The 26,269-nt window shown below is 37.1% G+C and overlaps 4 protein-coding genes, 1 long non-coding RNA gene and 1 pseudogene across 7 annotated transcripts; 5 read left to right on the top strand and 1 right to left on the bottom strand.

Moving 5' to 3' along the window:
- Window positions 1–18: 18 nt before the first annotated feature.
- LOC111491902 lies at window positions 19–3,176 on the bottom strand (annotated as a pseudogene).
- Window positions 469–1,298, top strand: LOC111491946. The gene is made up of 2 exons (XR_002719799.1): window positions 469–550; window positions 862–1,298. It is a non-coding gene; the product is annotated as an uncharacterized LOC111491946 (long non-coding RNA).
- Window positions 3,177–5,182: 2,006 nt separating the features above from the next.
- On the top strand, window positions 5,183–13,914 carry LOC111490766 (cucumisin-like). 2 transcript variants are annotated; one of them, XM_023139378.1, is made up of 10 exons: window positions 5,183–5,362; window positions 5,437–5,525; window positions 5,614–5,708; window positions 6,117–6,363; window positions 6,442–6,955; window positions 11,704–11,807; window positions 12,512–12,733; window positions 12,816–12,927; window positions 13,005–13,218; window positions 13,293–13,914. In XM_023139378.1, exons 1-10 carry the CDS (start codon window positions 5,237–5,239, stop codon window positions 13,823–13,825), a joined length of 2,256 nt encoding a protein of 751 aa, XP_022995146.1. In that variant the 5' UTR covers window positions 5,183–5,236; the 3' UTR covers window positions 13,826–13,914. The 2 variants fall into 2 exon arrangements, with proteins under 2 accessions (XP_022995146.1, XP_022995138.1); XM_023139370.1 differs by lacking the exons at window positions 5,183–5,362; window positions 5,437–5,525; window positions 5,614–5,708; window positions 6,117–6,363; window positions 6,442–6,955 and adding exons at window positions 10,161–10,289; window positions 10,365–10,453; window positions 10,528–10,869; window positions 11,120–11,633.
- Window positions 13,915–14,668: 754 nt separating this feature from the next.
- On the top strand, window positions 14,669–19,132 carry LOC111490829 (cucumisin-like). The gene is made up of 10 exons (XM_023139456.1): window positions 14,669–14,732; window positions 14,828–14,919; window positions 14,989–15,232; window positions 15,461–15,977; window positions 16,073–16,176; window positions 16,352–16,564; window positions 16,682–16,793; window positions 16,873–17,086; window positions 17,231–17,718; window positions 18,932–19,132. The coding sequence occupies exons 1-10, from the start codon at window positions 14,707–14,709 to the stop codon at window positions 18,935–18,937; spliced, it is 2,016 nt and encodes a 671-aa protein (XP_022995224.1). The 5' UTR covers window positions 14,669–14,706; the 3' UTR covers window positions 18,938–19,132.
- On the top strand, window positions 18,811–20,747 carry LOC111491851. 2 transcript variants are annotated; one of them, XM_023140920.1, is made up of 6 exons: window positions 18,811–19,129; window positions 19,462–19,516; window positions 19,685–19,854; window positions 20,059–20,131; window positions 20,219–20,269; window positions 20,392–20,747. In XM_023140920.1, exons 1-5 carry the CDS (start codon window positions 19,001–19,003, stop codon window positions 20,233–20,235), a joined length of 444 nt encoding a protein of 147 aa, XP_022996688.1. In that variant the 5' UTR covers window positions 18,811–19,000; the 3' UTR covers window positions 20,236–20,269; window positions 20,392–20,747. The 2 variants fall into 2 exon arrangements, with proteins under 2 accessions (XP_022996688.1, XP_022996680.1); XM_023140912.1 differs by having other exon boundaries at window positions 18,818–19,133; window positions 19,466–19,516.
- Window positions 20,748–23,531: 2,784 nt separating this feature from the next.
- LOC111491411 lies at window positions 23,532–25,422 on the top strand. The gene is made up of 5 exons (XM_023140330.1): window positions 23,532–23,923; window positions 24,007–24,294; window positions 24,398–24,725; window positions 24,800–24,889; window positions 24,971–25,422. Exons 1-5 carry the CDS (start codon window positions 23,711–23,713, stop codon window positions 25,084–25,086), a joined length of 1,035 nt encoding a protein of 344 aa, XP_022996098.1. The 5' UTR covers window positions 23,532–23,710; the 3' UTR covers window positions 25,087–25,422.
- Window positions 25,423–26,269: the final 847 nt, after the last annotated feature.

The raw sequence follows: 26,269 nt of genomic DNA, 5'->3' as shown, positions 1-26,269 counted from the left end.
TCTTTTATTTTTCTTTTTTGTTGCCTCTTTTTCAACCCCATTCTTGGCTAAAAGTTTTAAATTTTATTTTAATCATGCTTTTATACTCATATTATCTTAATTCTTAAAAAGGTTTTTAACTCATATAATGCTATTACTTTTGACTGTCTAGAGGTCAATTTAGTCCTAATCACAGTGTTCCTATCAATCTCAAGTACAAAATTATGAGGATTCCCACCAACAAATTCGCTTTGTTATTTGCCACGAAATCCCATTTCCATCCACAAGTCATTTCAGCCATTTGTATCTGCTAAAAGGCTCTTAAGTGTTTCATATGTCATGAAGCAAATGCCCACCCCAGGCACAACCTTGCAATACTTGGGCAAAATACCCCGATAGAAACTACGGAAGCCTTCTGTCCTCAATATGTGCCTGAAAACACCAATAAGGCCTGTTGTATACACCCGTGCTCGGCCACAGGCTCCTTCCAACTGCTTCCGCCTACTCACTAGATCCAGAGGGAAGGTCACGGCAAACTAAAGGGGCAACATAATATAAACCAAGCTGTCCAGTAAAGCAGATAGAGACGGCCTTCAATTTCACCTCACAGAGAAAGATTAGACATCCGTAGGGGTAGGCTGCTAACAGGACTACATTTCAGCAAATATCACACAACAGAGAAGAAGCTGCTAGAAGCATCTGGGGGGGTTAACATGAAAGCCAGGTACTTAGAAATTCCTAAGCTTTCATCAAAATAAAGCAGCAAGCTAATAAAAAATGATGGAGGAGCTACGGTTCCAAGTTTCTAATCCATCAATCTTCGAGTTTTTTTTTAAAATATTGAACAGGTTGTATACTATTATAACCTCTGTAGCTAAATAGTTTACTATTTTGATATGCTTAATTTTAAATCTTATGCTTCAAAAACAAACCGACTTATGCACAGAGCACTAAACAAGAATCAACCACGTCAGTTTCAAATTAGAAGAGCAAAATGCAATCATGCCTTGCTAGTTCTTTGCATCATCACTAAGTTTCCACAAGAACCAGTATATTCTAATACACATATTAATAGACATGACGAAGTCCTCAAAGAGACAAAGATGTACTACTGAGGCTTCAAGGATTGACAAATCCAACAAAAGTAAAAGAGAGCCCAAGTGAGAAGCATACCTCAGATGGGGCACCTCTAACACCTGAAAATGATATTCTAGTATATGTATATGATTATTAGTGTCAAACTCCACTATAACCCACCACAATGCTCGGGAAGACTGCTACTAAAACCAATTTTATGCAACATTCTTATAAGTTGACATTAAAAAAATAATAATAAGAAGAATAATAATAAAAGATTAAGGTGATAATATGGAATTGATGAATGAATTTGAACATTCTTACCTCCGAGACTGCCAGAAGGACCTCAAGCTTTCATACACTGAAAAGCTGATAGTGATGTTGGGACCGACACCCTGCATCGAAGACAGAATTTGTTGAGCTATATTTTCAAAACAGTGCTTGTATTCCTAATATAACAACTCAGAAACGCATACCAGTACTGGTGCTCCAAGTCCCTTGTAAAGATATAGAAAACCCTCATCTCTACAAATTGTTCGCAAAGTATGCCAAATACCTTTGTAATAGATCACTTTCGTCTGCAAAGCACACAAGTGCCAATGCTAACATATGATCTAAAATTATGCTGATCCATTCAAAAGATGGCTTAAATAAAAGATAAACAAATCAAGCAAAATCAGATATGAATGTATAAGACCACAGACGCCATCGCCAATGAGCCTGTCTGGTGGCTAACAAGTGAAAATGGGAAGATCACACACTGCCAAGCTCATGGAATTTAAGATCAGTCTAATGACAAATCAAAACTACTGCTCAAGGTTAACCATCATACAAAATTAATTGTAACAAATAGTTGTTTACAAGAAGTTGCAAATCATATGGTCTCACCTGAGCAGCAAGGCGAGTCCTTACAAGGTCTAGTGGATATGTAGTTGATGCTGCCGTAATACCTGCCAAGCCACCACCCAGGAAGTGAACTAACAGGTTTGCACTCATGTGATCCCTATGACGTTCAAAACCTGGGATCATGTGTAGTAACTACATAACATATAAACAATTAGTTAAGCTCAAGGCAACTGAAAAAGAAAATCAAACGGATAATAACTCTACATATGAATCTCTATGATGGTATTTATTTATAAGATGGATAACACCAACCTTTCTGTAGTGCTCATATGCATAGAAATTGATAGAAGAATAAGGCAGACGATGAGCAATTGTAACAGAAAGCTCTTATTCCTTCTTCAAGAGCAATTCGTGAAGCCTCGTGCCAAGAGTGCATCCCTTGCACCTGATATGGTAATAATTAACAAGGCAATTATACACCCATCAATGAAGAATAAAAAGCACAAGCCGTACAAACTCATTATAGCCTAGACAGAATGACAGCAACCCAAAATGACAACAGAGACAATAACATAACACTAAATTGACAGGCCAATATACCAGTTTTTAAGAAATCAGGACACAGGCACAGTTGAGGACGTGTTTGTTAATTTAAAAAAAAAGAATCGTTTATTCCTCCGTCTCCATCAAAGCAGCTAAAAGAATGATCGAAATTAGTTCAGCGGTCCGGAGACCACCTCGGCTCCTCTCTTCTCGAGAATGTACTTCTCATTTTTGTTTTATTTCGAATAACGAAACCTGAAAGAGAATCGTGAGGCGGGCGAGTGGCGCCGTGCAGGTCTTACTAAAAGCACCAGCAACGCCATTAGATTGAAGCTGTGACACCGTCCGAATCGGCGATTGCTGAAGCGATGATGGTTTTTCGGAGCGACAGAAACCACTACACCATGACCAGAACTGAGAGCTCTCTGCCTTCCTTCCATCATCACGCCAACCCTAGCCTCCGTTTGCATGGCAAAATGAACCAATCCCTCTTCAACCCTCTCCTCCGTTACCAAAAATCTCAAATCCGATAGACATCCTCAAAAGTAGAGATCAGAACTTGGAACCAAGGGATTTGTCCTGTTCTAGGTATCGAGTCTCATTGCTTTGCTAAAACCCTGCGTTAAATTGAATGCCCCGGGAAGACAGAAACGCGCCATACGTTGTCCGTTAGCATCAAAACTAGAGATGCCAGCTGCGAGGACGTGACCCGCCCTAACGGGGCTCTCCCTTTCCGGGAATGGAGTCGGGAGTAAGAATATAAGTGGAGACAAAAATATATATATAAAAAAAAAAATTAATTAATTAATTATTATAATATTTAAATTAAAGATTATGCGTACCTTTTTATTATTATTATTTACGACTGTGTTGTTCTAATTATGTTGGTATAACCATGTCTGGTATATATTTGTTTGTGTAATATTTTGATTTAATATGATTTTTTAAAATTATTTTAATAAATATTAGGCTTTTAAAAAAATAAAGACTTTAAAATAACTATTTTTTTAAAAAAAATAATAGACCGAGTAAAATTTGGGAATAATCCAACTCCTACCTAAAATAAATAGAGAAAATTTCATGGGGATGAAGTATGAAATAGGTAGCGCGAACGAGGACAAATAAGGCTTCCTCTTCCCTACCCCGCCTCGTGTACATCTCTAGTCAAAACAAATTCTAAAATTTCATCATTTCATCACGAACCTTATAATTCTTAATTTTAATACTATACGAGCATTTTATTGTGTCATCGAGTTGCAATGTGCTTAAAATACTATTGTTGCACTATCCGGTTCGAATACTCTTGGAAGCACGGTGTACACTAAAATTGTATTAATAAACTCTAAAACAATTTAACATCTTTTATAACTTTAAATTTTATCACACACCAATTAAATTTTATGTTTGATAGAACATAAATTTTTAATATCAAATTTATATCGAATAAATTTATAAACTTATTTCACGTAAAATATAAGAATTAAATTTAATTATAATTTGACCAAAAATCAACTTTGAAAATTATAGCATCAAAACGAATATAAAGATCTTATCATAAATTTTAAAATAGTAATGAGATAAAATTAAAATAAATTTAAAGATTAGGAGCTAAAAGTAAACCAAACTCGAACAATAATCAATTAAATTTATACAAATATAATGTCATACGCATTCAAATAAAATATTCATATTAAATAATATTGACTTTAACTATTATCTTTTACTAGTAATATAATATATAGTTTTATATATACATGTCACTTTAAGCTTGTTGATTGGATTATTTAGTCATAACTTTTCTGTAACAGAATTAAATGACTTTTTATAAAATTAATTTACTAAATTTCATAGTATGTATACCTATTTTAAATTAATTTACCAAAATTATAATATTATAAGGTCAACTCTTTTAAATAATATTTAGTTAGTTAAATTTTCCTAATTCTACTAAATAATATTTAAAATTAAGTTATCATTTAACTAGTTATTTGAGTTTCATTAAATTTTAGTGTAAATATATATATATATATATATATATATATATATATATATATATATATATATATATATATATATATATATTAATTTTATTAGGCGTCTCTTAATCTTGAAATTTGTTTTTTTAGATTTCAAAAACGGGATGGCCTAAATGAAATATTCTTCAACGCGGAAGGATGAGTAAACTTCCAACCCTATTTAATATTATTAAATGGACATACCATTTAAATTATTATTATTATAATAACATACCTTGAAAGAATTAATTTTTTAGGAGTTGGTTGAGTTTTATGTGACATCATATATGTTTTGGTCGGGTTTTGGTCATATTCTTTCATAAAATTTACGAGTGAAGGTAAAGCATTGTGTTTGGGTCGATGAAGCCAGTTTGGGTCTAAAGAGACTCCTTGCTCTTACAAACAATTTGAGATAAAATATAATGTTGTAGTTAAATCGTACGAGAATATCGAATCCTTATGATGAAGGTATCAACGAGGCGACCGTAAGAAGGAGACATTGGCATGCCAAATGGTTAAGCTGACATTGATTTCGACCAAATCAAACCATATTAAAACAAGTTGTCTACTTCAATATGCTCATGAAGTTGAAGTTCTTGGAGATATGATTGTTTGAAGGCAATAGGGTTGAAAGGGTCAGCTGCTACAACCTGGTCTTTTTTTAATGTTGAATCACATCATTCTTGTAATCAATGCTTCCCAGAAAGTTCAGTGGTTGGAGATATGACTTTCTTCAAGCTTTGTATATAAAGGCCCTTCCTAAGCTGATCATATTTATGTTTCCAGTCATGACCATGGCAGGAAATAATGCGTCTTCTTCTTTGATCTTCAAGCTCGTCATTCTAAACCTCGTTTGTTGTCTGCTCGCTTCTAGCTTCGATTCTGGTAACGATGGGCGAAAGGTATAAAACATTCTACTTATAAATGTATATTTGGATTGTTTGGTATAAAAATTTTGTTGGATAAAACCTTGCAGGTTTATATTGTGTACTTGGGAAACAAGCGGGAGGATACGGCTTCAACTCCTTCACATCATATGAGAATGTTGGAAGAAACGATTGGCAGGTTCATCATCTTCATTTTTTTTTTTTTCTTTTGTTCTTATCAACAAGAAAGTTTCATGCATTAATTTATGTGATTTTCGTGTTCTTAGCACGTTCGCTCCCGAAGCTCTCCTCCATAGCTACAAGAGAAGTTTCAATGGATTCGTGGTTAGGCTCACCGAAGAAGAAGCTCAAAAGATTTCTGGTATCTATAACTATTCCAACGTCTTTAAATTCTTAGCCTTCAAAACTTTAACAACTCAAACCCACCGCTAACAGATATTTTTAACAACTCAAGTTTCTCCTCAAGGTTTTTAAAACGCGTTTACTAGGAAGAGGTTCTTTGAGGCCAGTATCTTTTCTGGGCACACCGCCTTGTGTCCACTCCTTTTATGGCTCAGCCTCCTCGCTCGTACATCTCCCCGTATGATACCATTTGTAACAACCCAAGCCCATCACTTACAAATATTGTCCTCTTTAGACTTTTTCTCAATGTTTTTAAAAGACATCTATCCGGGAGAGATTTTCATAACCTTGTAAATGATGTTTTGTTCTCCTTCCCAACATATGTGGGATTTCACACAAACTGAATGTATAACTTGGCATATTTCAGCTAAGGACGGTGTTGTCTCTGTGTTTCCAAACGAAAAGAAACATCCTCATACGACAAGATCATGGGATTTTATGGGTTTTACTACAAATGTTCCTCGTGTAAAACAAGTTGAAAGCGACATAGTAGTTGGAGTTTTGGACACAGGAATTTGGCCGGAGTCTCCTAGCTTTAGTGACGTAGGCTATGGCCCTCCACCAGCTAAATGGAAGGGCACTTGCCAAGCCTCTACCAACTTTCGTTGCAACAAGTAAACACTAATAAAATTTTGTCGCTAAATATATAGATTTAGTAATTTACCGTTAAAAATGTTTGAACTAATTGTCAGAAAAATTATCGGAGCTCGAGCATACCGTAGTGACAACAATTTTCCTCCCGAAGACTTTAAAAGTCCAAGAGATTCAGAAGGCCACGGGACACACACGGCATCGACTGTGGCCGGTGGTCTCGTGAGCCAGGCAAGTTTATTCGGTCTTGCGCTTGGCACAGCTAGAGGAGGGGTTCCTTCCGCGCGCATTGCTGTGTACAAGGTATGTTGGTCGGATGGGTGCGAGGATGCCGATATTCTTGCTGCATTCGACGATGCAATTGCCGATGGTGTAGATATCATATCTCTTTCAGTTGGGGGGAACGAACCCAAGTTTTACTTCAACGATTCAATTGCCATTGGAGCTTTCCATTCCATGAAGAATGGAATATTGACCTCCAACTCCGCTGGAAATGATGGCCCTGACTTCCTCACCGTCAGAAATTTCTCTCCGTGGTCTCTTTCCGTGGCTGCAAGCTCCATCGACAGAAAGTTGGTATCAAAAGTGCAGCTTGGCAACAATAATATCTTTCAGGTCATACTTTTTATCTCATGTTCCTATCTCTCTTTGATTTCTGGATAATTAACAACAAATTTTGGGTGTAGGGATTTACAATTAACACGTTTGATCTTCAACAAAAACAATTTCCTCTAATTTATGCTGGGAATGCACCTAATATCTCTGGAGGCTTCACTGGTGCTACCTCCCGGTATGATGTTGTCCATTCTGAGTATAAGCTCTCATGACTCTGCTTTTGACTTTTCTCAAAATATCTCATACTAATACCGATAATGTTTCTTATTTATAAACTTGTGATGTTCCTCTTAATTAGCCAATATGGACTACTCCTCTTAATAATCATCAAGAATTCTCTCTTGGAACAAAGTACACCCCTCCCTGAGGTCTATGGAGCCCTCGAACAAAGTACACTATTTGTTCAACACTTTAGTCACTTTTGACTACACTTTCGAGGGTTTCGATTTCTTTGTTTCACATTTGAGGATTCTATTGACTTGACTAAGTTTAGAGCATGACTCTGATAACATGTTAGGAACTACAACTCTCTACAATAGTATGATATTGTCCATTTTAAGCATAAACTTTCATGACTTTTCTTTTGATTTTTCCAAAAAGCCTCGTGTCAATGGAGATAGTGTTCTTATTTATAAACCCGTGATCTTCCTCCTAATGATCCTCAAAAGTTGTAGGGTTTCTTTTATCAATATTTCACACATGATTTAAAACAGATTTTGTTCGAGGAACTCAGTCGATCGCAACTTGGTGAAAGGAAAAATCCTTGTTTGTGATTCCATATTGTCTCCTTCAACATTTGCGTCCTTCAGTAGCGCAGTTGGCGTTGTTATGAATGATGCTGGCGTGAAAGATAATGCAAGGTCCTATCCCTTGCCTTCTTCCTACCTCGGCACAGTGGCTGGTAACAACATCAAAACCTACATGGGATCAAATAAGTACGTTTCGACATCCATATTAAATAGTTTTACTAGCACTATATGTTCGGATATTGACTCGGCTTGATTTGTGAATCGATAGCTTTCCGACTGCAACGATTTTCAAGAGCAATGCAGTGAACGATACATCTGCTCCTATAGTAGTTTCCTTCTCCTCGAGAGGACCCAATCCTGTAACCTTGGACATTCTCAAGGTTACATTCCTCTGCTTGTTTTCAATTGGTTTGTTCAATTCTGTAACATTTTGCTAAGATCATTTGTCTTCATCAACTTGCATGCATGCAGCCTGATTTGACTGCTCCTGGAGTTGAAATTCTCGCCGCATGGCCTCCTGATGCACCGGTCTCCGGTGGAATCAGAGATTCGAGGTCGACGCTCTATAATATAATCTCGGGGACGTCGATGTCTTGCCCACATGCCACCGCAGCTGCAGTGTACGTAAAAACATTCCATCCCACCTGGTCTCCCGCTGCCATTAAGTCAGCTCTCATGACAACGGGTAATGTTTCGTTTGTGTTAAGGATATTTAGTAATAAATTATAGTTTACCATATATATTATATTTGATATTTTATTATAAGGCAAATATAGATATTTGCCTTATTATCATAGGTATCTTTCTATTTATTGTTATTTTCATTTATTACTATTTCCATTTATTACTATTTCTATATCCTTGTAATTTATTTAATTATAAATAAGATAACTTTCACATCATTTAGGTGTGGTGGATTAATCAAACATTCACAGTTTGATAACCACTTGATTTTGCAAAAAATAAACCAAACAAAATTAAGTGAATTCACTTTTACAGCTATTCCTTTGAATGTGGGACTCAATCCACAAGCAGAGTTCGCATATGGTGCTGGCCATATCGACCCATTAAAGGCAACAAATCCAGGGTTGGTCTACGATGCCAATGAGACCGACTACGTGAACTTCTTGTGTGGCCAAGGTTACTCCACCGCCATGGTACGGCGTCTCACCGGCGACGGCAGTGTTTGTACCGCTGCCAACTCCGGCAGAGTTTGGGATCTAAACTATCCCTCCTTTGCACTCTCCACCACTCCTTCAGAATCCATCAACCAATTCTTCACAAGAACACTCACAAACGTGGACACGGAAGCCTCCACATATACATCTAAGATCCTTGGCGCCCCAGAAGGGCTCACAATCACAGTGGACCCGCCGGTTCTGTCATTCAATGGCATTGGAGACAAGAAATCTTTCACGTTAACCATTGATGGAACCATCATCAAAACCATAGTGTCTGCTTCTGTGGTGTGGAGCGATGGCTCTCACAATGTGAGAAGCCCTATTACAATATATATTGTCAACAAAGCTTAATTTGGTTTGTGTCTTTATTTAAAGTTGAAACTGTGAGCCACCCTTTACCCTTTTCTCGTTTTAAGGCGTCTCGCCATATCTCTAGTCCAGACTTGTGCACTATACTAATAATAATCTCCGATCGGTGATCTTTTCAGCTCTAACTTTCAATTTTTTAAAGTCTTTCTTAACTTATACTAATAAGATCGTCTTCATTTGGATGTGATATCGATTCATTCCTATATCAAATCAGAGATTAAAATATGACTTTCATGTTTTAAAATCGGAGTCATTTCCAATTCCAATATGATCGGAAGCAAGGCACATTATGTTTAATAAACATACCACAAACGAGACATTAAAATAATTTAATACAACTAAGATTGAATCTAAGTTTGAACCTTTGCTTTATATGTATTATTGTATCTTATATATTAATTTTAACTATGAAATGGAAAGTTTAAATTCTAGAAACTAGGAGTGTATTTTTAAGGTTGACTATCAAATAATATTTGAATATTGCTGGGCGGCCAGATGATATCTTAAGCAAACAGTTTAAGATAAACAGCTGATTAATAATTAATTAATGGATTTTATTTTAATAATACCAATTCCAGGCATCAAATTATGGTCAACTCCCTAAAAACTTGTTCTTATGAATAAAAAATAAATAAATCTAAGACAAAATTAACACATATTTATCTCTAATCTATCTTAGTTTCAACTCAAGCAGCTACAAATTAAGAAGGTATCATCGCGGAACCAGGCTGCAAAGAATATATCCACATGCCAAATTATTCCACAAATTAAAACAACTTCGTGCAGTTTCGTGCATGTTTTTTTTTTATTATTAACAATCTTTGGGGTTTGAACGTGAAATTCTTGTAAGTATGATTGATTAAAGCAAGAACAGCTTAGGCTTTCTATAAAAGGGTGTTACTATTCATGTTTGATATCTTAAGCTTCTTGACAAGAAGCATTATGGGTTCTTCTGTGATATTCAAGCTTGTTTTTCTCGGCTTTTTTGGTTGCTTGCTTGCTTCTAGCTTGGATTCTGATAACGATGGTCGAAAGGTATAAACGATTTGACTTAGATTTCTACGCTCGAAATGTATATTTGAATCGTTGATTTAAATCCCGGCTGTGTAGGTTTATATTGTGTACTTGGGGAACAAGCCGGATGATATGGCTTCCACTCCTTCGCATCATATGAGACTGTTGGAAGAAGTGGTTGGCAGGTTCATGACGTTCATTTTTACAGTTTCATTACTATCAAAACATGCACTAATTTCTATGATTTTTGTTTTCTTAGCACATTTTCTCCCGACGCTCTACTTCATAGCTACAAGAGAAGTTTCAATGGATTTGCGGTTAGGCTTACTGAAGAAGAAGCTCAAAAGATTAGAGCTAAGGACGGTGTTGTCTCTGTGTTTCCAAACGGAAAGAAACATCTTCATACGACAAGATCATGGGATTTCATGGGGTTTACTACGAATGTTCCTCGTGTAAATCAAGTTGAAAGCGACATAGTGGTGGGAGTTTTGGATTCGGGAATCTGGCCGGAGTCTCCTAGCTTTAGTGATGTAGGTTATGGCCCTCTACCAGCTAAATGGAAGGGCGCTTGTCAAGCCTCTAACAACTTTCGTTGCAACAAGTAAACACTAATAAAACTTTGTCGTTAATTATATAGGGTGAGATTCCACAATCCCACGTTGGTTGGAGAGGAAAACGAAACACCATTTATAAGAGTGTGGAAACCTTTCCCTAGCAGACGGGTTTTAAAGCTTGAAAGTGAAACCTGAAAGCCAAAGTCCAAAGAGGACAATATCTGCTAACGATGGGCTTAGGCCGTTACATATAGATTTATTAATTCATGGTAAAAAATGGTTTCAACTAATTGTCAGAAAAATCATTGGAGCTCGAGCATACCGCAGTGACAACAATTTTCCTCCCGAAGACTTTGAGAGTCCAAGAGATTCAGACGGCCACGGGACACACACGGCATCGACTGTGGCCGGTGGTCTCGTGAGCCAGGCAAGTTTATACGGTCTTGCGCTTGGGACAGCTAGAGGAGGGGTTCCTTCTGCGCGCATTGCTGTGTACAAGATATGTTGGTCTGATGGGTGCTACGATGCCGATATTCTTGCTGCATTCGACGATGCAATTGCTGATGGGGTCGATATCATCTCTCTTTCGGTGGGTGGGAGCGAACCCAAGTATTACTTTAATGATTCAATTGCCATTGGAGCTTTTCACTCCATGAAACATGGGATATTGACCTCCAACTCCGCTGGGAATGATGGCCCTGATTACTTCACCATTAGAAATTTCTCTCCATGGTCTCTTTCTGTGGCTGCAAGCTCCATCGATCGAAAGTTGGTATCAGATGTGCAGCTTGGCAACAAAAATATCTTTCAGGTCATACTTTTATTCTTATGTTCCTATCTTTCTTTGCTTTCAGATAATTAACAACAAATTTTGGATGCAGGGATATACCATTAATACATTTGATCTTCAAGGGAAACACTATCCCTTGATTTATGCTGGACATGCACCCAATATCTCTGGAGGCTTTAGTGGCTCCAGCTCCAGGTAAGTAACCAAAAAGATTTATCATTCTATTCTCTATTATTGAACTTGTAAGAATGGAAGTCCGCACATATTGTCCGTTTTAGCCCATTACGTATTGTCATCAGTCTCACATTTTTAAAATGGGAGATGGTCTAGCCCTACTCTGACAAGTGTCTCACATTGTCTGGTGACTGACTATAATACCATTTGTAATATCTCAAGTCTACCGCTAGCAAATATTGTCTAGTTTGGCTCATTACGTAGTAGGTCAAAGCGGACAATATTTGCTAGTGGTGGGCTTGAGCGGTTACAAATGGTATCAAAGCCAGAAACCGGGTGTTGTACAAGTGAGCTAGATGTTGGACTTTAAGGGGGTAGATTGTGAGATCCCAAATCGGTTAGAGAGGGAAACTAAGCATTCTTTATAAGGGTGTGGAAACCTCTCATTAGCATACACATTTTTAAACCGTGGACTCTCATAAATGATATCAAAACCACCAAACGGTGTGCAAGTGAGGACGTTGGGCCCCCAAGGGGGGTGGATTGTAAGATCTCACATTGGTTGAAGAGAAAAATGGAACATTCCTTATTAGGGTAGTAGACGCATTTTAAAACCGTGAGGCTGACCATACATAAGAACTAAAACAAACAATATCTATTAGTGTAAGCTTGGGAAACAGTTTTATGATTTCATTCTCTAACATTTCATACATTATTCTAAACAGATATTGTTCAAAGAACTCAGTGGATCGCAACTTGGTGAAAGGGAAAATCCTTGTTTGCGATTCCATATTGTCTCCTTCAACATTTGCTTCCTTAAGTAGCGCAGTTGGAGTTGTTATGAATAATGCTGGCGTGAAAGATAATGCAAGGTCTTATCCCTTACCTTCTTCCTACCTCACAAGAGCAGCCGGTAACCACGTCAAAAACTACATAGGATCAAACAAGTACGTTTCAACATCGATATTAAATAGTTTTATCAGCGCTATATGTTCGGATATTGACTCGGCTTGATTTATGAATCGATAGCTTTCCGACTGCAACCATTTTCAAGAGCAATGAAGTGAACGATACGGCTGCTCCTATAGTAGTTTCCTTCTCCTCTAGAGGACCCAATCCTGAAACCTACGACATTCTCAAGGTTGTTTTCAATTTGTTTGTTTGTTTTTATAACATTGTTCATCATTTGTTTTCATGAACTTGCATGCATGCATGCAGCCTGATTTGACTGCTCCTGGAGTTGAAATTCTCGCTGCATGGGCTCCGATTGCACCGGTCTCCAGCGGAATCAAAGATTCGAGGACGACGCTCTATAATATAATATCGGGGACATCGATGTCTTGCCCACATGCCACCGCAGCTGCAGTGTACGTAAAAACATTCCATCCCACCTGGTCTCCTGCTGCCATTAAGTCAGCTCTCATGACGACGGGTAATGTTTCATTTGATAACCATTTGATTTTGCGAAAAATAACCAAACTAAATTATGTCAATTCACTTTTACAGCTATTCCCTTGAACGTGGAACTCAATCCACAAGCAGAGTTCGCATATGGTGCTGGCCATATCGACCCACTAAAGGCCATGAATCCAGGGTTGATCTACGATGCCAATGAAACCGACTACGTGAACTTCTTGTGTGGTCAAGGTTACTCCACCGCCATGGTACGGCGTCTCACCGGCGACGGCAGTGTTTGTACCGCCGCCAACTCCGGCAGAGTTTGGGATCTAAACTATCCATCCTTTGCACTCTCCACCACTCCTTCAGAATCCATCAACCAATTCTTCACAAGAACACTCACAAACGTGGGCTCGGAAGCCTCCACATATACATCTAAGATCCTTGGCGCCCCAGAAGGGCTCACAATCACAGTGGACCCGCCGGTTCTGTCATTCAATGGCATTGGACACAAGGAATCTTTCACATTAACTATTGGTGGAACTATCAGCCAATCCATAGTGTCTGCTTCTGTGGTGTGGAGCGATGGTTCTCACAATGTGAGAAGCCCTATTACAATATATATTGTCAACAAAGCTTAATTTGGTTTGTGTTTTTATTTAAAGTTGAAGCTAATGAGACACTCTTTACATGCTGGAGAATAAACCGGTAATTCGTTTACCATGCAAAATTTAACGTTGTTTTTCTGTTTTCCTAAGTTTATTACAATAATTATTGGTAATATGAAAATATAAATTGTTTCCCTTCATTTTTCTAGTTTTAAATTAGTTGTACATGTCAAATTTTTTCCGACCCAATTTTCAATTCTTCTGATCACTCCAGCATCGTGTCATTGCAAAACATTTTGAAAATTATCTTTGATCAAGTTTAGATAGACATACATACACATAATAATGACGAATTTTCTTTTAAAAATGGGACAATTACTCATAAATGGTCTTAAATTATGATCATTTAGTTCAACCCTACCTATCATATAAATTAGACCAGTACAACCGAATCATGAGACATAAGATCCAACAGTGAAACCACCCGAACAAATTAAGAATAATGTTGTTTTGGCAGGTAAAATGAATTGGATTGGTTAAGTTTGAGAAACCCACAAAAAGTAAGAGTCAAAGTTTCATTTTTTGTTTGGTATATTTAAAAGCAAATGCTTCAACATGTAATATTATCAAATTAGGGTTCTAATAAACTGAGAAACAATGGAATATTGGCATGGACGATTCTCTTTCAATTGCAGGCTTTTGCCAATGGCTTTTGCCTGCACCTTGCTTTTCACCTGCCAAGCAGCTGATGACAATGATAGAAAGGCATGTTATTTTCAAATTCCATATATTTAATCTTGTTCTTCATTTTGTCTGTGTTTAATCACTTTGTTTAGAATTTGCAGGTGTATGTTGTGTACATGGGTACATCATTTGAACCAGATTATTCAACAGCGTCTAAACAACATATCAATATGCTTCAACAAGTTCTTACCATCAGGTTACCACGCCAATTCATCAATCAATATGTTTGTCTATGAACATTAAAAAAAAAAAAAAAGAACACATGAATTTGATTATCAACTTTGATCCCAGCGATGCATCCAAGTCTCTGATTTATAGCTACCACCGGAGCTTCAGCGGCTTTGCAGCGACGCTCAACGACGAGGAAGCTCGGAAACTTGCTGGTGGGTTCTCCTATATATAGTAAACTATAATTCATTACTAAATATTCTTATGAAACTTTGAATTTTCAGAGATGGATGGAGTTGTATCTATGTTTGTGAGTGAGAAGAAACATTTACAGACGACAAGATCATGGGACTTCATGGGTTTGTTCGAAGGAGCTCCAAGAACGAAGTTGGAGACCGATTTGATTATCGGAATATTGGATACTGGGATATGGCCGGAATCTGAAAGCTTTTCCGATGAAGGGTTTGACCCACCGCCGGCGAAATGGAAAGGCGAATGCCAATCGTCTTACAATTTCACCTGCAACAAGTAATTCCATTTTACACCTTCAACTAAATTTCTTTACTATTAGGTCTAATTATTTAGTAAATAATTCTGTTTTTTTTTAATTGTTTTTTTTTTTTAATAATCTTTATGTTTATTTAATTATCTAAATTGCTAGATTTTTTGATTAATTAAATGGTTAGGGAATTTAATTTAAGTATAAGACTCAACTAATTAAGGGAGTTCTAAGCAACGAAAATCATTGTTATGAAGTAAAATAATCGGAGCTCGATCTTTCCGGAGCGGGGCTACCATCAACTGCGAACACGACAATCTTTCTCCGAGAGATACAGAAGGCCATGGAACCCTCACCTCATCCACCGCCGCCGGAAATTTGGTCACCGGCGCCAGCCTCTTCGGCCTCGGCCTCGGCACCTCTCGTGGCGGCTCTCCTTCTGCCCGCATTGCCGTCTACAAGATCTGCTGGTCCGAGGGTTGCTTCGACGCCGACATTCTCGCAGCTTTCGACCATGCAATCGCTGATGGGGTCGATATCATCTCCCTTTCCGTTGCAGGTTCTGACCTCAAGGATTACTTCGAGGATTCCATTGCAATTGGAGCTTTTCATGCGATGAAGAGTGGGATTCTGACTTCGAATGCCGGTGGGAATACTGGCCCTTTATTTGGTACTATTCAGAATGTTTCTCCATGGTCGCTATCGGTGGCTGCTAGCACCACTGATAGGAAATTTGTGACAAATGTGAAGTTGGGTAATGGAGATTCCTTTCTGGTGAGCCCTAGATTGCTTTGTTCTTTCATGAAAGTGTTCTATCTGTTTTTGCAATATTCAGTCGTTGATTAATTTGCACACCACCTGTTTGTTAGGGGATCTCTGTGAACACCTTCCAACTTGGAGATAAGTTGTTTCCACTCATATATGCTGGTGATGCTCCTAATACCACTGCAGGATTCAATGGATCATCATCAAGGTAATTGAAGCTAAAATGATTGCTTACTTTATGGACTTGTTAGAATAATGGGTGGCTGACTGATGTTACTCTGTGAAGATTTTATGATAAGTGAAGTCTAAATGTGCTGTGTTTTTCCCAAGTTGAAGAACAAGTCTTGGGTTTAAAGGAATTGAATTCTGGTGTTGAAATGCAGGTTCTGCTTCAATGGTTCTTTGGACGTGAACCTAATTCAGGGGAAGATTGTTTTATGCGATGGGATTGCTGATGGAGAAGTTAGTAGTGGCGCGGTTGGTATGATAATGCAAGATGATACTCTCCAAGAGGCGGCCCTTCTTTTCCCACTACCTGCTTCCCAGTTAGACTTCAACGCTGGAAAGAATGTTTTCCAGTACATGAGATCAACCAGGTATAATGGCACCATGCTGAAAGGATACATAGTATATAAATCCTATATCCAATTTTGAGTTTGTTAGCTTAAAATGGTTTGAAACCATCCTTCTTAATAGTGTTTTTACTTTGATAGTAATCCAGTAGCTAGCATAGAGAAGAGTACTGCCACTAAGGATCTATTAGCTCCATATGTTGTTTCCTTCTCATCAAGGGGGCCTAACCTACTTACACCGGACATTCTCAAGGTAACTCTTCTCACTCAGTTTTCTCCTCACGGCTTGTTAATGCTTCATTAGATTTTGACTTTTAAGAAATCTCTTGTAGCCCGATTTGGCAGCACCAGGAGTGGATATACTAGCATCTTGGCCTGAAGGTTCAGCAATTACAGGTTTTACAGGGGATAACAGAAAAGCTCCATTTAACATAGTCTCTGGCACATCCATCGCTTGCCCACATGCAACAGGAGCCGCTGCCTATGTCAAATCTTTCCACCCAACTTGGTCTCCAGCTGCTATTAAGTCTGCACTTATGACAACAGGTAATAGTTTGAGCTTAGTTTTTTTAGTTACAGTAATTTAACTTAAATCCTATTTTAGTAGTTAATTCGGTTGTCAATCTAAGCATAATTCAATGGGTCCTCATGCACTTACCTAATCTTAATCTTTTCTCTCTTACCTACCAGCTCTTCCCATGACCCCAAAGGTAAACGCAGAAGCTGAGTTCGCATATGGAGCAGGTCATTTAAATCCAGTAAATGCCACTAACCCCGGTTTAGTCTATGATGCCCAATATATTGATTACATAGAGTTCTTATGTGGGCAAGGATATAGTACAGAAAATCTTCGTCTTGTTACCGGTGACCAAATCAACTGTTCTGATGTTAGAAAAACTGCTGCATCACATCTAAACTATCCATCCTTTGCTCTATTGATCGAATCTCAAAGATTGGCTACTTGTATCTACCACAGGACAGTCACGAACGTCGGGCTGTCAGTGTCGACATATAAAGCGGTTATTCAAGCTCCTTCTGGGCTCAAAGTTAGAGTATACCCTACTACTCTTTCCTTCAGTTCTCTTGGACAAAAGATATCTTTCACTGTAAGGGTTGAGGTAGAATCTGATGAGAAGATGCTTTCTGGTAGCCTAACCTGGGATGATGGACTGCATCTGGTGAGGAGCCCCATCGTTGCTTATCATATGCCATCATAGGCTTATTATTGTTGGGAAGTCCCCTAAATTTCCTTTTGTTATTGTGCTGAGTTTAAACTTGATTATGAAATTTGAGTATTATATGTACTCCTAAAAAAATATTCAATCCAAGTATAATATTTAAGTCATCGATCACCGTTCTAAAGATTAATGGTTCGATTCTACGGTCCATATTTCTTTTACTCTATAGTTCAAAATAGCAACAGCAATTCCAATTGTGAAAGACAACCATCATACCAACTACTTTTGGTGCAAAACCTTCAAATTTTTCTATATTCAATGCTTAAAGAATACCAAAAGTGTTACTTAAACTTTTCAATTGAAGAATAAAGAGATGTTGTTACCAACTATTCCTTATTGAATAGGATTAAATATCCTTTCGCAAATAATTCTCCTGGATTTGTTCTGCGGTATCTTTGTTCAGTTATCATTCATGCCTTTACAACTTAGAATCTTATCCCTGAATCTGAATGCCTTCATGTTTATCCGATCATAAATCGCCACCCAATCCTCTCCCAATGGTCACAACTCCCCACAATCACAAAACCATATATTCCACTTCCCAATTCTCAGAATATTTGCTTCCATAGACATTAGAAGAAGATGCAGTGGAAGTATATCTGATTTATTTAAGAATTTAGCATATCAGAAGAAATGGGAATCCTTCAAGTTGCCCTCAACCCCCTTATCCAACGAGACGACCACAACTCCTTTTCTCTCGAGGATCAATAAGGCACAGTTAGTGAGGACAGGGGAAAAGGAGGGGATTTTGTGAACCCACAAGATGGATTGGATGGGACAATGAAACATGCACATCAGACAGGGAAAAAACACAGGTCAAAGAGATTGGTAGGGGACGTGGCGGATTTAATCCAGGGAATTGCAGAAGGACCACTTGGAACCATGTTAGAATTGAATGTGGGCACATGGAGCTGAAGAATCATCGGTTTGTACTGTCTTTTTTGGGCTTATAAATGGGATTGAACTGTTTCAGGTCTTGCGTGTCTGAAATCTTCACGTGGGTCTGCTTAATCTCTTTCTGTTTTTGATACATATTATCTGTATGTCTGTTTATCTGACTGGAAAATCTTATCAAGTTCCCTGTTTTGTTTTGTTTTTGGTTTTTTTTTTTCTTTTCTTTTGCTTTTTGTGTATATGGGTGTGGGCCGTTAAGAGATAACCATCAGGTTTGGGGAGTAGTTTTGTTCGTTGTCTGACAGAGAAAGCTCCAATTGTTAGCACTATGGAGAACAAGAAGCAAGTGGCTGCCTCTTCATCTTCAACTTCGGATCTTCTTTTTGGTCCCATGGACTCAAATTCAGCGTCTTCAACATCCACCACTGGATATTTTGGCTCTATTTTCCCACAACTGGTTGGTTCTTTAATTTCGACTACTACTAGTTCTTTGTTTCATTAATCTCCCTTTCTCTCTCAAGATGTGAGTTTCCTGATTTGGGTCATTTTCAGCATTTGCTTCTTGATTTTGCATGTTTCAAGTTGATGATATGACAGCTTAAAAATACGCAGAATAGGAACGAGAAAGCTTCTATGCTAGGGAAACAAAGTAATGGAACCTTAATTTCTTCTAGTGGAGATAAAAACTACTTGTTAAAGGGACTCCAAAAGTGGTTCTGTTCTGTTCTGTGTGAAATTTTTTTATGCGATTTTTAAAGCATGCATTGAACTTTTCTTCTCTGGTTTCAGGTGTTGGAAAGAGAGAAAAATCAGGATGTTGGGCCTGGAAAAGTTGGGAATCCAGGTTTCTTTAGCCTTCTAAAAATAGAATTTGAAATTTTGAACACATCTCCCTCACAAAGGATAAGAAGCCCATGTCTACCTTAGCAATCTCTCATGATTCTCTGTTGAATGCCTTTACAAACAATATTATCTCCTCCATTTAAGTAAAACTCGTTTTTTATCCTCTCAGATAAAGCTTCTGTAAATGGCATGAATGGAACTGGTGGTGCAAATGGGAAAGGTGAAAGCTCCATCTATCTGAACGAAACTATGGAACCAAGTTACTTTAGTTCCTCCATCTTTTACGGTGGCCAAGAAAACTACTCCCCAAGTACTAAACTCTCAGAATCTCACCATAATGTAAGCATTTCAGATTGATCACATGCCATCTTTCTAATAGTTTTCTGTAGTATTTGGATAAAACTAGAAGGCCTTTTGTTGGGATCGTAATGAACAAATAGAATGATTTGATATTGATCGAGTAATATTGGTTTGTTATGTGTCACTGTTGTGTTGATTACTTGATTGCTACTTAATGATGTTATGAACTCAATATTTTATCAGTCTAAGAAAGAAGAGGACAATGATGCAATTGGAAGCAATTCAAACTCTGCTTCAAGAGGAAACTGGTGGAAGGGTATGACAACTTCCATGGATTTGCTCTTGGAAAAACAAGAGACGATGATGGTTGAGACAATTTTTAACTTGCTATTCTGTTTTTCAGGTTCTCTTTATTACTGACACTCCCATCATCCTGGGATTTCCAGCTGCATAGGTAATACCAAACTATCCTCTTCGTTACTCATCGGCGAAACTCGTTCGTCTCATGTTTCAGACCATTCCATAGCCTATCATCCATCTAGTTGGCTGACATTCAGTTACTTGATAATGTTTCAGGGCTTGATTATATTATCATTTACAAGTGAAACTACCATATAGAAATAAAGTGGAGTTTGAAGAGGTCCCATGGGTCTGGTCAATGAATGAAAGCTTGTATGGTTCATATAGTGTGGGGATGTTAGTCAATTTTGGTAAGTGTGCGTTTCAAAGCTGAAGAATGCTCTGATGTAGCTTTCTTCTGCAACCAACTGGAAGTCTTTTCAATATCTCCATCTGAATCTATCCTTATTATCTGTTACTGTAATAACTATGTTCACACAGTATCTGATGAGTCTAGTTCAGTTTACTATTATTGTTCCTGCTGCTCCTGCTTGTGATTCCATGGTGATCTAAAGAGAGCCCTTTAAAACCAACCTCAATATGCATCTCTGCCTCCCACTTATGCTTGATGGATATGAACTTCATGAGGTAGGACAATGTCTTAATGATGTGGGTATAACGATAGCAGGTCGTGTTGGTTCGAAACACGATTCGGAGTAATCTTGTTTTCGAGTGCAACATGATAGCTCGTTGGATCATAACAACTTATTTTCATTTTCTAAGTCAACTACTAATAACTTTCATATTAAGTTTGGTGTGGTACCTTTTCATTATTGGCAATGATATTTTCTAATCTTCAATCATACGATAGAGATGTTCGTGCCAAGGTTTAGGGTTTAGGGTTTAGGGTTTTTATTCTTATAAAAAATGATGGGTTGGCACACCACCTAGTGTCTGGTTCAACAGTTTGCCGCTAGTAGATATTATCTTTTTTGAGTTTTCCTTTCTAGCTTTTTCTCAAGGTTTTTAAAACGCATTTAGTAAAGAGATATTTTCACACTCTCATAAATATTGTTTCAATCCCACAATTCACCCTCCCTTTCAGAGCCTAGTGTCCTCGATCCAACTGATGTGCAATCTCACATTTATATTGTAACTAATATCACTAGAATAAAAACTCATCAACAATATTTTTCTAAACATAATTTCAAAATATTAAAAATTAAAATGATTTTTGAAAATCCAAGAACACGAAATTTAGTTGAATTATTTTAGAATAATTATGGATGAGACGTCAAACATTAGTCCTTGAAAAAAGTAACATGTCTTAAAAAAAAATAGTTAAATAGGAAATAATAGAATTATTATATAATATATAAAATTGTATTTATGTTTGGTGCGTGAAAAGAGAAGAATGTGGAAGGTGACCGGCCGACAAGACCCACGACCTCCGAAGATGTATGTCACTCAACTCACACATTTTAACATTCAAAATTATTGGACACCCCAAACTATATTATATAAATTTTAACATCACAAAACCATACATTAAAATAAACTTTATCATTTAATTTTAACATTTTCTTTATTTCTATATATTATAGTATGATATTTATGACGTACGTCAATATTTTAATGATGCAAGCTAAACAGTGGTAAGTTATGTTAGTTTGAAGAACATGGGTCTCGTATATCACGATCTTCCTTATTAATGTCACACAGACTTCAACATTATCTACATTTAAACATGTCGAGGATTCAGACAAAGATTCAAAATCTGAAACAACACTTGTTTGTCTTAGAATTCTTTTGCATCCTTTATGAAATGGTTACGATACTTACTATTAACTTCTAAGAGTGAAAATTATCCCCACAAATCAACACGAGTTATTTCAACTTGTTGTAGTCTCACCCACATGCATCCTATGAAAATTTCTAAAAGCATCAAGAAAAATACGCTAAAATCTATGAAGTTTGAATGATTGAGTCATCGTAAAGGAATGTGCATCTTGTTAGTATAGCTAACGACTTTTAATTTTTTTAAACATAAATGTGATATTAATTTATTCATGTAATCGAATTCAAACGGTTGTCTTTTCTTTACGATAATTTTATACCATGTTTTGTCAAAATTAAAAGTGAATAATGGTTGTTCAATCATAATTATAATTATAATACGCAATAGTAATAACTATAGGGCCCCACAAGTGGCCACTTGTGGCATAAAAATTCTTATTTAACTATAATTAATAGACGGATTTCGACTCCGGCCAATAAGAGAGAAGTATTATTTGACGGCGTTGTGTTAAAAGACGGAAACACTTACTGCGCTCCGAAAAAAATATATATATTCACGGGTTTTCTGTGACACGTAGATCCTCTCCTTTTTTTAATACTCCATCTTTATTTCAAATTTATTTCTTTTTTAAATTAGAAAAAAAAACAGAAAAATATTTATGTTAAATTTATGCCGACATTTTTATGTCTGCTATTTCGACGTCATAATGGGAGAACATTTTAATTATATTTTTAAATATTAAAATGACCCAGTAATGTAATTTAATATTTAAAATAAATTTCAAACTTGTTTTAAGAGTATAGATAGTGTTAATTTAATACTTCAAATAAAATCCAAACTTTTAAGTATTTAATAAATATATATTTCTCTATCGGTTTAATTCATTTATTTGTCAAAATGGCCCAATTCGTACTTTGAATTCCTTAAACTCTCTCTTGAGAAATTAAGGATCATCGTCACGTTTTTGTTTGAAATCAAGTATCATTGTTTCCACGTTTTATTTTAGATCTAAGTTGCACACAGAAGTCGCTAGTATTCAACCTCGAATCAGTTGTTAAGTCCTCAACACTAGTTTTTTCAAAAGATTGGTGGCACCATCTGTTAAATTAGTTTAAATATTAAAATGACTGTTGCAACCTAGTCCTTTGTGTGAAAAAGTCGTCTAAGTCTATGATTGGTAATTTTAAAAAATTATTTTTAATTAAATTAAATTTTATTAAAAAAAAATATATGTCAATTATCGTATGGGGTGGATAAGGAGATGATTTGGGCTAAATCATCTCTCGGGATTGAACTTAATCATGTCTTAAACTTTAATTATCCACAAACAGGAATAATTAAAGGCTGACTTCGTTTAATATTTGACTTCAAATCCATAAAAATATAATAATAATACATTTTTTTTAATAATACCAACTCCTTTTCCTTTTTTTTTTTTTTTCCTAATATATTATTTTCGTTAAGACAAGTGGACATTATTTAAAATAATATAGAATTGATAAATAAATATTAAACTGATTTATATAATTAATTAAAAAGAAGATTATTTGAAAAAAAAAAAGTCAAATAATGATAATTATTTAATTTTATCTCTTAAAATTTGAAACCTTAATCAAAAGCAAACCCTGTGATCATCAGTCGCTCACTATCTCTCCGACCTTTTGTTGGGCCCATGTCTTCCTTCAAACTCCCTCCATTATTAAATGAATCTCCTCTTCCTTCAATCTTCGCCAATTCCTTCTTCACTTTCAAATCCCCATGGCTTCCGATTCCACTTTCTGGCTTCCCCCCCACTTTCTATCAGATCACCACACACTCCCCGGAAAACCCATCTCCGCTCTTCATTCTCCCCTTCAATCTGACCTTCTGAACGACGACGATCAGGAAGACTTTCTTGCCGGCTTGACGCAACGCCTTACTCACTCCACCCTTCGTGATCGTCACAAACTTGTCTCTCTCCACGAATTCGAAGTACCCATCTCTTTAATTTTTTGATTGATTCGATTTTTGTGATGGGTTTCTGATTTTCCGGTGGCTCTGTTTTTTTTTTTCAGGCGAAGACTGGATCTCCTCAGTCTACTCTTAGTGGGTTTGGGAGTTGGTCGGCTTGGAGTTCGGTGTCCAGCGAAGGCAGCCCAAACGGGCCATCTCTGGCGCCGTCGCCGCCGGTAACCCCTTATGGCAGCGATGACAACACTTGGGATCTTATTTATGCTGCTGCGAAACAAGTTGCTAGGCTCAAAGTGAACAATAGCAGAGATGGGGTTATTGGTCCTTCACAAATTTCGTCCAATCTTGTTTCTTCTGTCAAAGACGTTGGATTTTACTCCCACGCTTCGCAGGTGAAGTTCATTAGCTTCGGTTTTTCACTCCCCTGTTCTCTGTTTTGCTGTGTTTTTCGATCTGGAGTTGTTCGACTCTGTTTTTTATTTTCCTCTGTTTCAGTTCGGAACAGAGCTTCCGATTCGTAAACCGGAGAGCAGTGTCAACTGGGGAAGACAAATGAAGGCAGAGAATCAGCGGATCCATTGCGGAGGCGGAGATTTTCATCATGAAAATGGGGTAATTGTTGTTCGTCCTGTAGATTTTTCTCAATCCACATGGTCATCTATGCAACGCAATCACCAAAGAAACCCTTCTCAGTCGTGTGCTCCAGCCGTGCCCTCCACCTTCCATGGAGGAGGATCTGCCCCCAAAAAGGAATGCGCCGGAACGGGTGTCTTCTTGCCTCGTCGATACGACAACAACCCACCACAACCTCGCAAAAGAGCAGGTACTTTTAACAAATTGCAGACTTGGGTTCCTCAAATTTGAACATGAATTTTAATATTTGCTCTGTTCCTTCAGATTATGGCTCGATTGCTATGTTACCAAGGAGAAACGTACAGGACATGAACCGATCTGTTCCCCAAATGACGTCAAATCGCCAGAGCCAGGGTAAGCTCGTTGAAACGATTCACCAATCTGGAGATCTGTTATATAGTAGTTTCCTAATAGCTTTTAATTTTGGTTTCGCAGAAGCTATAATGGCTCAAAGAAACGCCATTTTCGCAGAGCAGAGGCTAAGCTATTCCCGGCCGGCTGAGAGAGGCAAAAGCTATGAGTTTCTTCTTCCTCAGGAGTGGACATACTGAATTAACACTTGTGAAATCTGAATGTAGTTCAAGTGTTTTTTTAGATTAGTGAACTATAAAGAAATGAACTAAGGGTTGTAATTTAAGAAGGGAAAAGGGATTTGTTTGCAGGATTTTAGTTACCAGTTAAATTTTTATAGATGAAGAACAGAGTATGCAGTGTTCATCATTCATCAGACAGCGGGGAAAGAGAAAAGGATATTTATTGAACAATGGGGTTTTAGGAAACGAGTGAAAGAGAGATTGTAATAATTTTTGTGGGTTTGTTAATTGAAATACATAGCTATAGCTATTAACCCTTCTAAGATTAATAAATTATTTGTCGATTTATCATTAGAAGCAGAGTTTATTCCACTGAATTTTCAATTTTATGAACCTTAAACTTGAACCAAACTTGAACCTAATATACTCTTAACCAAGAGGTCGAAGATTCGGGCCTCCTCATCTCCATTTGCATAATCCATCAGATAAAACATATATTACTTTCAATAAGGTCAAAAGTTCCAACATTCTATTACGTTAAAAATAAAACATATATTACTTTCAATAAGGTCAAAAGTTCCAACATTCTATAACGTTAAAAGTGCAATCGTAATCCCCACAACTCTTGAATTCCAAAAGAAAAAAGAACCATATCATTTTCACATCAGATATTCATGGAAGACTACATTACAAATTAAAGTCGAACACTATTCTAAAGATAGGGACTAATAAAGATACACTCGTTTGTTAATCTAGGCATAGTTCAGTGGTTAATGAGACAAAAACCGATGAGCCTCACGACTAATCTCAATGATACTAACTTCTAGTGAGTGTTCGAGATACTTTGTGCATACTTCTATCAATCTTAGATAATTGCCTAAGTTGCTAAGAAACTTGCAGAATATTAAATGTTAGGTAGGTGGTCATGCCCATACCATCTGTCCATGCCAACCGTATGTTTTATGAATAGTTTTTTGTCGGAGAAATGGGACTGTCCTCAGTACTTAAACAGGAATGGCATCCATTTCAATCTGGATCTAGGATGTTGTTTCAAATTTCATGGAATGGATCTAAACTAATGAACAATTATGCAGTAAAGCATTGCAAGAACATCAAAATCTAGTTTATATAATTAAGACTGTATCAAAATCTTCTGCTGCTGTCCTTAAAGGCTATTCACACTACTTGGTGCAACTCAACC

The sequence above is a fragment of the Cucurbita maxima genome, unplaced genomic scaffold, assembly GCF_002738345.1.
Source record: "Cucurbita maxima cultivar Rimu unplaced genomic scaffold, Cmax_1.0 Cma_Scf00001, whole genome shotgun sequence".
NCBI classification, from domain to species: domain Eukaryota; kingdom Viridiplantae; phylum Streptophyta; class Magnoliopsida; order Cucurbitales; family Cucurbitaceae; genus Cucurbita; species Cucurbita maxima.
Note: the sequence above shows the minus strand (reverse complement) of the source record. Positions and strands in the feature narration are given on the sequence as shown.